This window comes from Pungitius pungitius, chromosome 14 (genome assembly GCF_949316345.1).
Source record: "Pungitius pungitius chromosome 14, fPunPun2.1, whole genome shotgun sequence".
NCBI lineage: Eukaryota > Metazoa > Chordata > Actinopteri > Perciformes > Gasterosteidae > Pungitius > Pungitius pungitius.
In genome coordinates, this window is record NC_084913.1 from 11,647,142 (window position 1) to 11,662,116 (window position 14,975).

Consider the following 14,975-nt stretch of genomic DNA (forward strand, 5'->3'; position numbering starts at 1 on the left):
TATGTTTTGCAGTAACAAGTTACTGTTCACAAACACCCCCCACTGTGACAGATTGGACGGCTTATCCACTATTTATGGGTTTCTGTTACTTCTCAACTTTACATGTTGAGACAGCTATCATTCAGTTATTTCTCTTCCTTTTCCAAGAACGATACAAACATTTAAGCCCGACAACTGTATTAACCTAAGCAATGCGTGTTTCTTTATATGAAGGTATTCTTTTTCGTCTTCTCATAAATTAGCAAGCCAGTGGCTACATACGTGCCTCCCACTTGTCCCACTTTCATGTGCCTCTGTTGGGTGGACTATTTCTTTAATGGAGCTGTGTATAACATCAAAAACTGGTTATATTGGTGACCTACATCTGGTTTCCTTGTTGTTTTGCATTTCTATAGTTGGCTCCTTCTTTTATTACACCAGAATGCTTCTCTTTTGCATTTGAAACTACTGTGTTTCTTTTGCTGAATCAATACTTGTGCTGACATACAGTATCGAGCCAATTACCAGCTTCATTGTGTTGTGCCTCACCGGAACCAGTAGTGTTGTTCACACGTCACACTCAGTGGTGAAAAACTGCAGCCCTGAATGTGCCCTGAATGGAAATACTTAAAACTACCACTGCATTTGAATGGATCCATTTTTTTTTAGTTTTGGTCAGAATAATGATGTGACTGCATTCATACTTCTCCCAACACACAGCATGGGAAGAAAGTTCACTAAACATGACTATATGCATGACTCTTGAGGGAATTTTCTCAAGTTTAAAGTGGTGAAATCAATCACACTAAGGACATTTACTCTTTTTTTATTTAATAGTTGTGTTTTTTTTACATACAAAACTTCATGATCCATTGTAGATCCATCCACACAATACTTTCTAAAAAAGCAGCAGTTGTCCCAGCTCATTAATACATTTTCAAATGCTACTTACATATTAATGTGTAGCCCACTTATTATTACTCTTACCGAGTACTCTTACTTCTAAATCACCAACGTGGACACTGGTGCTTATTAAAGACACTTCCTTGGTATTCATCTGAAGGTGTGTTTACGCAGCTGCAATCTACTGTATAAGCATAAGATCGTATGAGAGCTCGAAAACCCTTCAGGAGAAATTCAAAATGCTGGCCTTCTTCCTTTTTTGATCACAATGGTCACTCAAAGTACGTTGTTTGTCTGAAATAAACACGCGTTACTCAAAAACTCCCTGACCGCTGGATATGATGTTCGGGAAATTTGCCACGGCCTTCTTCTTTTTTTTTATTGTTACCTTTTATAAAATGATAGTCGTCTTGTCCAATCAGGACTCGAGTAGGACCTTGTCCCCGCCCGTTTTGGGCTCTTGAAAGTGGCTCGACTAATCAGCGCGCGCCTCTGTGTGTTCAGCCATTTTGTAAGAAAATCAAGCAAGTCTGCCGCCCTACCTTCGCTTCAGACCTGCAGTTTTTTTCTTGTGCGATGGACGGGTAAGTAAAAAAGAAAACCACACTTTAGACTTATTTATTTGAGGCAAACAGACCGCGGTATTATCTATTTCCATATGACTGTAGACTAATTGGAAAATATTACGCACGGGGGTTGCTTCACTTAACCGTTAGACCGGGAAAGTTTTGAGCCCGTTTTTTTTTCTGATCAAAACATGCAACAGTTAGCTGGCGCTTATGCTAACTAGCTGCCGCTAGCCATCGCTAACCAAACGTTCGTTATGTCAGACGTTTACACGGGACAAAGTTATCATGTTGTATGGTATAAATCAACTCCAACCAAACGTTAACGGTAGTATAGTCTCAATACACTTCCCTGCGATGAACATTGTGGAAACACCCATCTGTTCGCTGACGCAGACCGTAGTGAGCATGGGCTAACCTCCTCGGTAACTTGGTTTCACGGATGCCCGAGCGCTAGCTAACGCAACGTGTCTCATTTCCGCATTCATTTGTCTGCGGAGTGCCAGGGCCATGTTGAAGATATCTGGCCTGAGCTTTGTGCGTTGATTGAACTGCGTACTTCTATACCGTTTTGTTCAAACAGGGTAGGATGCACACTATCGTGTTGTCTTTAACCAAAGCGCATTTGACCGTGTTTGTTTGGCTGAATTCGACAGTTTAAGGGACTTCCAGCCCAGTTACGATGTGGCATCGAAATCACGCAACAATATGCTCGACGTTTATTTGAGAGATTTTGTTATTGCTTCTATTATTACTTGCAAATATTCCATGTTTCTACTCTAAAGTTTGCTGTTGTGTTTTGTGAATGCACCACAGCCGCCTAGACGCTGAATTGTACCCCCTGGGAACCGGCTACGTCCCTGAAATTGAGTAAGTATTTGTATATCATCGCACGTCTTTCCGATGCTTTTCTTAATTACAAAGGTCATAAATGGATATCGTTCGATATTCCCGTGTAATAATGAAGTTCATTTCTCTTTCACAGCAGTGTCCATGACATATCAGTTGGCACAAAGGTAAGTTTTTTTTTCTTCCTTTTCCAGCCCTGCTTTTTAGTTTACTGACTGAACTACAAGGTGTGCGTGTCTAGATAAATACTGTAATTGGGGTAAAATCCCAATCAAAAGAAGTAGAGGTTTCATTGCTTTTTCGCATCAGGGTAAATGGAAAATAACTGCGCCCCACAACACGCAGTCTGTCAGTTTGCAAGAGCTTCCTCTATAATTACAGAACTGCTGTCTGACGCCATTTCTCATGTGTAAGGACTTTTCAGTTGCAGACTGACTCTCTTTTTAAAGACTTAGAATATTGAATAGTCAGCGCATTTATGTTTGCAGAAACATGAGACTGTGGACATCTGATAATTCAGTTAGAATGTATTAAATGATGCTGGGGCTTTGTTTTCCTGTCCTGTTTCTGTTTGGTTGTGCGGCAGCAGGGAAATGAGACTTCCTGCTGTTTATTGTTTTCCTGATTAGGATGTTGGTCTTACGGGAATTTTAAGCACAGCAGCTGGATCCTGCCCTGGTGCTCAATGTTTTCTCAGCTTAGTTTCTAGCACAGGTAGTCTGCAATCCCCAATTAAACGGCCGTCCAAGTATTGTCAAGTGATAATCTTCTGCATGCATATTTTCTCATCGTTTAAAGTGGTGTTGTGTGCTTACGCCAATGGAATAGCAGCCCGTTAGTATGTGTTCAAACATGTTGAACAAACCGCACTGTTGTTTTTCTCGAACTGCTGATTGTTAACTTGTGTACCCAATAGAAAAGCTTGCCTACCTAGTAATTCGGGGAGGCAGTGTCTAAAGCAGGAATGTGTAGGAGGAGACATTTGATTTAGGGCTGCAACCGACCCTTTCTTAACTGTCTTCTTCGTCTTGGCCAAAGGTCTTTGAACTGTTTAAACAAGCACTCTGGCAAACATGCCTGCAACAGGGACGCACCCCACTCCCCCTATTCACGTCAGTACGGTGTGTTTCAACATTTAACCATGCATATTAAGTCCTAATCAGTACTAAAGAATTGACCACTGTGAGTCTTTGTTTTTAGCGTTTATTTGATGTACTGTGGTAATAATAATGCTGAGTTATGGTGCAGTGCCTTGCTGGAATCTGTAATTATTCCGTCTGGGCGGAGTGTCTGGCATTCCGTGGTCACATTCCAATCTCCCCCCTCTGGTCCCATGGCGAGGCACTGTTCCCTGTCCCCGAAACCCTCCTCCGCCCCCTCACACTCGCACTGAACAAACATGTCTCTACCTGTTCTTCCCCTTTTGTGTTTTTCCTGCAAGATGACGTTTACCTCACAGTATCAAGGTCCCTAAATGCTCTAAGAGCCCATTTCTGCTCATCCGTTGATTGCCCACAGTCCGTGTTAGTGAGAGGAAGCTGCTTATCAGTTTCATTATTTCGGCCAATAATGTGTCATCGACTCCTCGCTGAAGGTTACTATTGTATTCCACATTCCGTGGAAACAAAGGACGTCGTGTTGATACACGTTTAGCAGATTTTGTTTGGAGAAATAGGTTTGGCATGGTCTGAGTATACTTGAAACCATTTGTGTTCCCGTAGCTTTGTAAATGATCTTTTGGGCTGCACTGAACTCTCTGCCACACTTTCTATAAAAGCTATACTTGCATTCTTCATTTGTTCCAGTCTCCTGTTTTGTATATTACTTTGATATTTCTGCTCTGTTCTGCACACTGCTGTAGCTCTGTGGTTATTTTTAGAATGAGGAAGTATGGAAGGCGAGTGGAAGATTGTCTTGCCTATTGAACAGTAACAGTCAGTCCCCAAGAGGAAGTTTAGCCAAACCCTGGAAGCAGGCCAGATATTGCTGTTTTTCCTGTTTGGAGTCTGCTGACTGACAGACAATGTGACAATGCCCGCCTACGAGGGACTAGTCGCGCTGGAGACTTTTCTTTTCTCACGGCTTGCATTTGGCTGTGGCCATTTATCAAGCAAGAAACTCTTCTTTTTTTCATTTTCTAACCACAACGCTAGTGAGTTAAATGAGTTCACTAATCACGCTCATTGGAAAAACAAAGGCTTGAAAGTCCCTGTTTTTCCTTTTGTCTTGTCTGAGACATTGCACCTTATGTAATCTTTGCTCAGTATTTGGCTGTCTTGTATGAATTGCATTTACGTGTAGATGTAAAGACTTGCCAAAGTAAGGTGCCCCTGATCCCCAAGCCAAAGTTAAGTAGGCATAGGAAAGTCTTGTTGTGAGAGTGAGTAACTCGGTCCAAAAGGATAGTTTATTCTTCTGTGTAAATTGTTCTCTCATGACAACGATACCCAAAACCACGACTTAAGTGTTCCAAGGTACTACCAAATGTCTCTCACAATATTCCCGCCTTATTATTATTATTATTAGACTTTACAGCCTGACTGAAACCCCCACTGGGTTGCATAATTAAAGGCTGACTTTCACCAGGTGTAGTATAATGATACCTGCATGACTGGTTATTGTTACAGCGCTCCAGGACACTTCAACTCCCAGAGAGTCCTCGGGGCTCCATGTGTGCTGCTGTCGTGTAACAATGCCCCTAGTCTCAGCTCGAACAGGACATTCATTGTGAAGTGTTGTAGAGCTTAGACTGCTGAGCCACTTCTTGTGACTGCTGTACTTCATCTCACACAACCACAAACTCACACACAGCCTTGAAACGGCACATTCTATCTACTAGAGTGCAAAAAGGGACAGACAGCGTAGTGTGGGCTTGGAGTATCCCCATCTTGTCTTCTGATCTAGACGACTTTGGTGTGTAATGCTCCCTCTGAATACTGAATTATGAAATTGGGTTTTATCAACCAAAAGCAGTTGTCAATCAATTTACTGCAGACTGGGTGTTTTAATTTCGCACATCTTCCAAAGTTCCGAATAATGTCCTGTTGTTACTGCGGCTACGGTTTGGAATTCAGATTTGGGGAAACGGTTTAAAATGGTACAGGAAGACGTGATTATGATTAGTCAAATACCTTCATTTAAATCTGTCTAGGGAGGAAGGTGGTGTTCAAGAGGGCTGGCTCAATCCTCTTTTGCTTATCATATTACTTCCTGCTTTATCGCTCAATGCATCAGTAATACGAGAGCCTGCCTCCCCACCTGCTGTGCCCTCGCTGGTGAATACACTCAAGTGAACCATTGTTTTGTCCCTTTCTGCAGAGGGGATCCGACGAACTATTTTCTTCCTGCATATCCAACGGGCCCTATATCATGAACTCAGGTAGGGAGTGTTGCCATGGAGCGTTGAATCCTTTATTTTATTGAAGTGCTCGGCGTTTGTGTTGGTCTGTGTTGCCATGGCAATCAATCCATTATTCAAGAAGAACCAGAGCCTTCTGTTCCTCCCTGATTGTATCTGCTTCTGTTTTTTTCTTTTCTTGCAGCCAATGGCAACGACAGCAAAAAATTCAAAGGTGACGTCCGCAGTCCTGGTGTTCCGTCACGTGTGGTCCATGTACGCAAGCTGCCCAATGACATAAATGAGGCTGAAGTTATTGGCCTGGGACTGCCCTTTGGGAAGGTCACCAATTTGCTGATGCTGAAAGGGAAAAACCAGGTATGGATGTATATAAGCAGGTTAACAAACGGTGACAACTTCTCTTTAGGACCAGAGCTTTCTACCCCTCTGTCTAGTGGGAAGGAGAATTCTACTTGTTTTAGATTCTTACTGGCTGTTATGTTCCAAAACCAATAAAGATGCCAAATGATATTTGCCTTAATATATATATAGTGATGACTACTAATGCTCATAAAGTACTGGATTATCTGACATGCTTATTTTACATTGCCATAGTGTGAAACCTTGTGTGAATTCTTCAATTCATTTTTCTGGTCCTCTCCTGCAGGCATTCTTAGAAATGACCAGCGAGGAGTGTGCACAGACAATGGTGAGCTACTACTCCTCTGTGACCCCCGTCATCAGAAACCACCCCATTTACATGCAATACTCGACCCATAAGGAGCTGAAGACGGACAACTCCCCCAACCAAGTGGTAAGTGTTTCTTTGCAATCTGAGACACACTTTTTCTGCTTGCGTTATAATTGTAGTCATTGCTATATACTGAATTGGTGTGTTTAAATGCAGAAAGGTTATCTTTTGGTTCCTTCCAAAAATATGACAATAGCCTACAATATGTCACTCATTTATGACTATAGTCTCATTAAGAAGTTCCTCTTTCTGTCTCTTAGCGTGCCCAGGCAGCTCTGCAGGCGGTCAGTGCTCTGCATGGAGGTGGGATGGCAAGCATGGCCATTCCAGCAGATGTGTCCAGCATGGGAGGTGCTGGATCCCAAAGCCCTGTTCTCCGGGTCATTGTGGAAAACCTCTTCTATCCTGTCACCCTGGATGTTCTGCACCAGGTACAGACCGTGTTTTTCTGCACATTGCATGGGCCTGCCAGGGCCTTTTTAAGGACCATTGTGTAAGAATTGTGTGGTATCTAGCAGCAAGGTTACAGATTTCTAGATCTAGAGCCAGTATGTAAACATTGCTGTGCAACATGGTGAACTCAAAGAGGATATGCTTTATATGTAGCAAACGAAAACGCAACAACTCTTATTTACTGGTGATTTGTACACGTAATAAATCCTACCTTCTACTTGTATGTGTTTACTGCTAATAGATCCCCCCCCCAACTACTACTTATTGCCCCCTTTTTTTAAAGGTTTGCAATTTAGGACGTTGGATTTGCTAATCACATTATATAAATTTCTAACATTGCTCTTGAACATTCAAAGGACTTCACTTGATGTTTTGACTTCACTTGATTAAAAAGTTGTTTTTCAAGCACTAATTACTTTACCTACCTGTTTTTTAAATATATGGATACATATTTTGATCACTGCATTTGACTTTGTTACTCTGTTCACATTCTCAGCTAAATTTTAAATTGGTAGTGCTACACGATCTACATTGGCAATAGTGGGAGAAAATGTGCAAATGTGTTCCCTTTGTTAATCTTCCGTTGGAGTGTCAATGAAAATGTATGTTGTGATTTCACCTCAACTTGTGCTGTCTCCCGCTCCAGATTTTCTCTAAATTCGGCACTGTGCTGAAGATCATCACATTCACCAAGAACAACCAATTCCAGGCTCTGATTCAGTATGCCGATGGCTTGACAGCTCAGCACGCCAAACTGGTAAGACTGTTGCGACGAGGGCTCTTTGGTCCTCATGTTTCAGGCTGATGTTGTTACCACCACAAGACACATTCCAGTTATCAAGTCTAAATTGCAAATATGTGTCTCAGTCTCTGGATGGACAGAACATCTACAATGCCTGCTGTACCTTGAGAATCAGCTTCTCCAAGCTCACCAGCCTCAATGTAAAGTACAACAACGACAAGAGCAGGGATTACACCCGTCCAGACCTCCCTACTGCAGATTCACAGACTTCCCTCGACCACCAGACTATGGCAGCTGCTGCATTTGGTAAGATTCTGGCATGATTTGAAGCAACGGGTGTCTTAATAGAAATAACATATTTTATATTCTCAAACTAAGGCCTCAAAGGTTTTGCATTTTTCAAAGCTTACTTTTGCAGCATCAAATGAATACAGCAACATCATAAATAACTGACAGAATTTTAAATTTAAAGAGCATTAAATAAAACTTTAAGAACCCTCTGGGCCCTTTGGACAAATTCTTTGTTCTTATTTCTGTGCTACTGTATTTGTTCATGTTTGTTTTTCTTTTTGTTCCTTCTTGTTCCAGCAGCTCCAGGCTTAATCTCAGCCTCTCCCTATGGTGGAGCTCATGCCTTCCCCCCAGCCTTTGCCATCCAGCAGGCATCAGGTCAGCACCCAAACTGTATGTTACCCCTTTTTTACTCCACATTTAATATGCACATTTCTGCCAACTACATGTAGAAAACGTACTGGATATGCTTCCCAGTGTTTTCAATGGTTAAATTCATGTCGACTGAAATATTCGGTGCCTCCTAGGGCTGTCAATGCCTGGTATGCCAGGCGCCCTGGCGTCCCTCGGTGTGGGTCACGGCGGCATGGCTGCTGCTGCGGCAGCCGCTAGTCGGCTGGGCCTGTCAGGGTTCGCTGCCCCCGGGGGCCACCATGTGTTGTTGGTCAGCAATCTGAACCCTGAGGTCAGTACCTTTTTCTAGGTGTATCCAGTCGTACCTTCTGCCTCTGTCTGTATATTGATAAGAAAAGTTGAAATGTTAGTGCCATTGGTTTACCCCATGGCCCTGGATCCATTTGTAAAAGCGCTTCATTGTTTGGCACCCTATTTCCCTCCAGACTAGTTTGAGTACCTATAACACAATTTTTTCAAATGGAAAGGTGGTCAAACCTTTTCTCTTCCAGGACCTCTCTGTGTTTGACCAAACCTGCTGCATCTCTGACCTACCACTTTGCTCACTGTGAATTTTAAGTTTATTTGAAACACTAACTTCCTTTTTTTTTTTTTTTAAACCTACCATTTCATATCTTCATTTTTGTCCGTTAGTTGAAATCATTCTTGAGTTGTTGGAGAGACAATATTACTTTTTCTTTGTATACTGTAAAGAAACGCACCATGCCTGGATTTAGGTCATTTTTTATGCAGTCTGTAAAATGTATTGGTGGGAGGAAACTTATTGTAGTTATAATTATGCTAATTTCAAGGTCAGCCTGTAGTTGCGGCAGAAACATTCAAATTTACATTAAGAGTTGACTGTTTTTATTCTAATGAAACTAAATAATCTAAACAAATTTAGCCTGTAATAACAAGTACATATTGTCTCTGCCTTTTTCTGTATTTCATTGTTAATCTTTTTTTTCTCTTCTTTTTCTTCTAGTGTTCCCATAGTGACAGTGCATTTTAATTTAGCCAGTTCTACTGTCTGAAGCACTACATTTCTTTGTGTATACTGACCTTGTTTTTTTTTTACTTCCCTTTTCTCCCTTTCTCTGTCCCCTCCTCTCTGTTTTACAAACCCCTCAACTCCTGCCAACTGACTGCACGCCCCACAACCAAATATTCCCCCTGTCCTCCTCCCCTCTGACACTCCTATTACTACTACATCCACCCACACCCCCCCCCTCCCCAAATCCATCCTTCCCAATTGGTCACCACCTACAAACAAACACACATTGGTCCCCCACCCCCTCCGAATTTGTATTTATTCATTTTTTTGCCATCATCTGCCCCTCCACTGACTCCACAACCTCATCCTCATCTCTTTTCACGTCCTCCTCCTCTCTCATACTGTTTGAATCCTCTCCTCCTCTTGTCCCCACTTCATTCTCTTCGTCCCTCATGCCTCTCCTTCCTCCATGGTACTGTGGCCTTCCTGTGGACCTCGCTGCCTGTGGCCTGCGGACATGTCCTGACTCCACTCCACTGTCCTCCGCTCCGTCTCTTTTCCCCTGTTCCCTATCCCCCTTTGGCCCCCTGCCCCGCTACCCCCCCCTGCTGTCTCTAAAGAGCGTTACGCCACACTGCCTCTTTATTCTTTTCGGTACGTTATCATCCTTTCATCTCCTTTTTTTTAATTACTACTGTTACCTGGCAAGGTGGGCATGTCTTGTCTCATGTTGGCTTTGTTTTTAACCACTGATGGCTCATAATCAGGCTACAGAGCTATGAAGGGTGGGGGTGTCTGTTTTTTAGGGAGTTTGTATGACCTGTTTGTTGTGGGTTTGTGTGAGAAAAGGTGCAAAGCTGCAGCAATTCATTTTTAACAGCATTGGTTTACTGTCCATGGGCCACAAAAATCTTCAAAGGGCACAACCACTAAGAGTTTAGAGATGAGGCAAGGAGCCAATCTTCATTATTATGTGTTGGATAAAAGGAGGATAAAAGTCAACACTCCAATCATAGCCCATGAAATTTCAGTGGGTGCCATATTTTGCTAGTTTTCTATGGTTGCCTAGAATCACTCAGCAATAGTTTACAGAAAAAAATGAAATGCTGCGGCTTTTTAGTAACTGAGAGTTGACATATCCCTCAGATTATGTTGTCAGATTATTCCTTTGGAAGTCTATTACTCTAATGTAGGTGCATGTTTAGTTTATTCCTGCATGTGTCCCTACTAAGCCCTCCAGTTGGTAAAGTAATAAACGTTTTCTTCACTGCCCAGTGAGCCAATCGATTAAACCCCTTATTTTTACTACTCTTTGATTGTCCACCTTTGAATCACTACTTGATCTTCTCAAGCATAACAGTTTCAGCCGTTTTAATCTAATTGTAACCCAAGAGGGCTTATGTAGGGTTAGTTCTAGAGATCCTATGCAGAATTGAACAGAAATTTAGTAGAATAGCCTGACAATTAATAAAACAGTGTTCCTTTTAGTATTGGTATAAATATTTATCCCTAATGTGAGAGTTTACATTGTTTTTTGTTGCTGTGATTGGCTATATAGCTCTTGTTAAGGCTGTGTCTTTGTTGAACTTGTGTTGTGACCCCCTTCCTCTTCCTCCCCAGGTGTGTATGGCGACGTGATGAGAGTGAAGATCCTGTTTAATAAAAAGGAGAATGCTCTGATCCAGATGTCTGATAGCACTCAGGCTCAGCTAGGTAGCTATACTCCAGCCCTGCCCATCACAATTCACTGTAGATTTTCCTGCTCCATAATCTAAGCAGACAATATTATCCAGAAATGCAATGCGTACAGATGGAAAAAAATGAATCTTCTTAATGTTCCCCAGCTATGAGTCACCTGAATGGTCAGCGTCTCCATGGCAGGGCCATGCGTGTGACATCATCGAAACACACCACCGTGCAGCTGCCCAGGGAAGGCCACGAGGACCAGGGTCTCACCAAGGATTACAGCAACTCACCGCTGCACCGCTTCAAGAAGCCCGGCTCCAAAAATTACTCCAACATCTTCCCGCCTTCGGCAACACTCCACCTCTCCAACATCCCGTGAGTTGAGCTGCGAGAGCCTCATTTTCATTCCCTCCCTCTCCCCAGCAATTTTTGGGTTGTGATTTCTCTCAATGGAAGGTAAACCCACATAAAGGGCTGTGTGTAAATTCAGTGTTTCTGCTCTTGCTTTCAGGCCGTCTGTGGTGGAGGATGACCTCAGGAGGCTTTTCGCCAGCTCAGGAGCCACAGTTAAGGCCTTCAAGTTCTTTCAGTAAGTCTCCATTACGTCACGTTTCCATTGTTGGATCCTTATTGGTGTTTGACGCCTCTCTTCTATTTATTGCTTAGTCTAAAAAAGATCAGTCATAACGTTACAAATGGCAGGTAGCCCTGCCCATGTTGACACTTTAACAACACATTGTTCCCTTTTTCAAACAGGAAGGACCGCAAGATGGCCCTGATCCAGATGGCCTCGGTCGAAGAGGCAATTGAGTCCCTCATTGAGTTCCACAACCATGATCTAGGAGAGAACCACCACCTCAGAGTGTCCTTCTCAAAGTCCACCATCTGAGTGCCATTCCTCCCTCCCTCTGAGTGTATTGCCATCTGAATGCAGCTTTAGTCTAGGTTGCCTTTGGTGGAAAACACCAGTGCTGCATCTTTAATGGCTGCAGTTCTGTAGAATATAGCTCCCTTCCGAATTCTTTATTATTCCCCTCATTAATTGGTTTGGGTGTCACATTTAAGCAATTTTGCTTCAGATCCCCGGTTCCAATTTTTGTCATGTGACCAAGCTATGTTCAAAATTTAACTTTTCTTTTGACTTAGTGCCATTAATTGTTAGTTCACCATAAAATACAAGGTATTTTAAATTAACACGGGAACAATTATAAATATTTTCTTTTGCCACATACGGATTGGCTGTTGGTCGGGTTACACTTGTTTGTATTTGAGATAGTTTTGCTAGCGTTTTGGGGCGTTTTCATTGTGACTGAGGACCTCTGGTACCGATGTTCCTGTACCACGTCGAGGTTGGGAAGACTCCTCCACGGGAGGAAGCACTTCCGTTGGGAGTTGCTTTTTCCCGTATCACTTCTCCTTTGTGGAGCAAAGTTCCTCTTGCGAGCGGTAGGTCCGGCCTGTAATGATGCAAACACAATTCACATGCATTGGCACGAGTGTGACGGACCTTGTAAACAAGCGGGTCCGAATTTGGCCAACGAATCAGTAATGGGAATCACAGAACGCTTCGGTTTCCAGAACAGGATCTTGGCACCCAAACCATGAAACAAACATTTTTCCTTCCACCGTTTCGTTTTTAAGTGGGGTCCTTGGAAGGGGGCAATGTTCTGCAGTCACACCGGAGGGGGGGGACGTAGAGGCAGCCGATGAACTGTCACTTTAGACCAAATGCGATAAAGAAAAAAAATCTAAGACACCCTCCACCACAGATGCTCACGTGGATGAATCGTATCCACACAAGACACACTTCAGCATTCCTTTTATTGTGATCGTCATGTGGATATATCTGTGTGTGTGCCTTTATGAAATGCCACTTTGACCCGGTTTGGCCAGTCAGAAACGGTTTGATACAAAGGGTTTTGTTTTGGCCCATAGACCACCAAACAATTAATACCCATGTATCTATTTTGATTTTATCTTCTTGTAACCGCCCGCCTACTTGCTTCGGCAGATTCATACCACTATCTGGAGTCATTCTATGAGGATGCATTTTTCTTACAATATCTTTCTACAGTCCTGTGCCTTCCTTTACCCCAACCAGATTGCCTTAAGCATCGCTCTGGCTTCATTTGACAAAGACGTGGCTCTCGAAATGCCTTTTCACTTTTGCTCATTCCTTGTGGCATGCACCAGCATTGTTAAAGAGGGGGGGGAGTGGCTCATGAAAACTCCAGTTCCATCTTAAGAACACTTGTTTTTCTAGAGATTTGTATGCATTTCCCCATTATATGTATGTAGAAACTATGAATGTATGTCAGTTTAGTTTCCTAATATCCTTGCTAGCTGACGTAGCTCTGTTAGGTGGTGTTTTGTGGGAGGAGTTTGAAGCTGTAGCCGGCCTTCCAGTCTTGCGGTCCCCAGCCACCTTCAACTAGTCCCTTCTCAGGAGGGACGATGGTGGGTGTGGGTGTCATTTAACCATACGTTCATCTATACATGGACACCTATATATTCATTTATCTTTTTCTTTTAATGTTAGTATTTACATGTGTATCACTGCTAAGCTTATCTGATACCAATATGTAGCTGGGTCTGATCATTATCACAGTGCCTTGAGTTTTTCATCTGAGGCTGAAACCTTTTTTCCGGGCCTGGTCAGTTGACTTTGTTTACCTCTTTTTCAGGTGTTTATATCCAGGTAATCTTACCTGTGAGAGCAGCTTGGGGCTATTTGTCAACTCAAAGTAACAACTGTCTTGGACTAAAACTCCTAAACCCAGTGTGTGTATATATAAAATATATATATATATTCTTTTCTTAAATTCAGGATTACACGGCGGGTTAGCCTTGCCCGTTCCGGTCCGGGTCCACTTCCACAGCCAGGTTCTTTAGTGCACTTTTCCTCAACAAAAGGTCCAAGTTGGCACCGTCACGCTGAAGTCTTAAACGTCGTCACATTCCTGCGTGCCTCCGGCACCAGTTTCCACAGCCTCGACCACTGTAGTTTTGGACCAGATACAGATTCCCTCTGTCTCTATTTTTGTAAAAGATTATATGCATGGTTTAACGAAGCTTCATGTAGCTACAGGCGGTTGTTGCTGCAAAGGACCAAAGTATCTTCTACCCCTGCTGTTTGTAGTGTTGTGGTTTCTGAGTTTTGTTTAGTTTCTCAACATTTCCACAAGTGCTCACACGCTTCAGTTTCCTTTTGCTGTTTCTAAGATGCCTTGGACAAATGTCACCTGAAGTTAAAGCTTGTTAGGGTATCGTCTATACTGTATATTGTATACTGTTTTGTTGGATTGACATTACAAAGAGCCTACTTTGGTAGTTTGCTTTAGTATGGATACTTAAATGAAACACAGTCCTAACTGTGATGGTGTAGAAGATTATATGCCTTTTTTTCCTCGTTAAAGCTTTTTCTCTTTTATATGGGGGGTGGGGTTGTTGTATATATTCATGTTTTTGTACCACAATCATTTGGATTATATCCACTTTACGTTCAAAACATGTATATTTTGATAAAAACAATACAGACCTATTGAGCTCTACGGAGCTGTAAAACAAAACAACGAAAAAAAACCTTTTGTAACACAAAGACATTAAACCTATTTGAACACAGGAGTGTGTCTGTATGTGCCCCCCCCCCCTCCCCAAACCCCACTGCCATTCTGGTCTCTTGCATCTTCTGCTGCCTTCAATAAACCTTTAGTTTGTTCCTTCTTTCATCTGGCCTCATTTGGTTTCTGTCTCTTCCCCTCTGTCCTGTGGAGCTGCTGCTCTGTGTCAGTTAACACTCTGTAACATTTCCCCCCCGTTTACTACTGGTGGGTTATTTATTCTTTTTTACTATATTTCCCACTTTGCACTCATCCCATCTGAAACTTGACTGACTGCTCATGTATGTGATCCGCTCCATCCAGCGACGCGCCCCCACTCTCCAGCTGCCTTCGTGCTGCCAGAGTGGATCAGGTGTGAGAGCTGCTATTCACAATAAACCACCGGACTTCCAGTCGGTCTTAAGAGTGGAG

At 42.7% G+C, this 14,975-nt stretch overlaps 1 protein-coding gene across 7 annotated transcripts; it reads left to right on the forward strand.

Annotated features, from left to right (window-relative positions):
- The first annotated feature begins 1,387 nt into the window (after positions 1–1,387).
- On the forward strand, positions 1,388–14,672 carry LOC119227593 (polypyrimidine tract-binding protein 1). 7 transcript variants are annotated; one of them, XM_037486500.2, is made up of 16 exons: positions 1,388–1,466; positions 2,265–2,318; positions 2,434–2,464; positions 5,616–5,676; positions 5,840–6,012; positions 6,302–6,448; positions 6,646–6,816; positions 7,485–7,595; positions 7,706–7,886; positions 8,169–8,264; positions 8,399–8,556; positions 9,879–9,912; positions 10,879–10,971; positions 11,103–11,319; positions 11,456–11,533; positions 11,701–14,672. In XM_037486500.2, exons 1-16 carry the CDS (start codon positions 1,459–1,461, stop codon positions 11,831–11,833), a joined length of 1,746 nt encoding a protein of 581 aa, XP_037342397.1. In that variant the 5' UTR covers positions 1,388–1,458; the 3' UTR covers positions 11,834–14,672. The 7 variants fall into 7 exon arrangements, with proteins under 7 accessions (XP_037342397.1, XP_037342401.1, XP_037342399.1 ...); XM_037486504.2 differs by having other exon boundaries at positions 8,169–8,249; XM_037486502.2 differs by having other exon boundaries at positions 8,172–8,264.
- Positions 14,673–14,975: the final 303 nt, after the last annotated feature.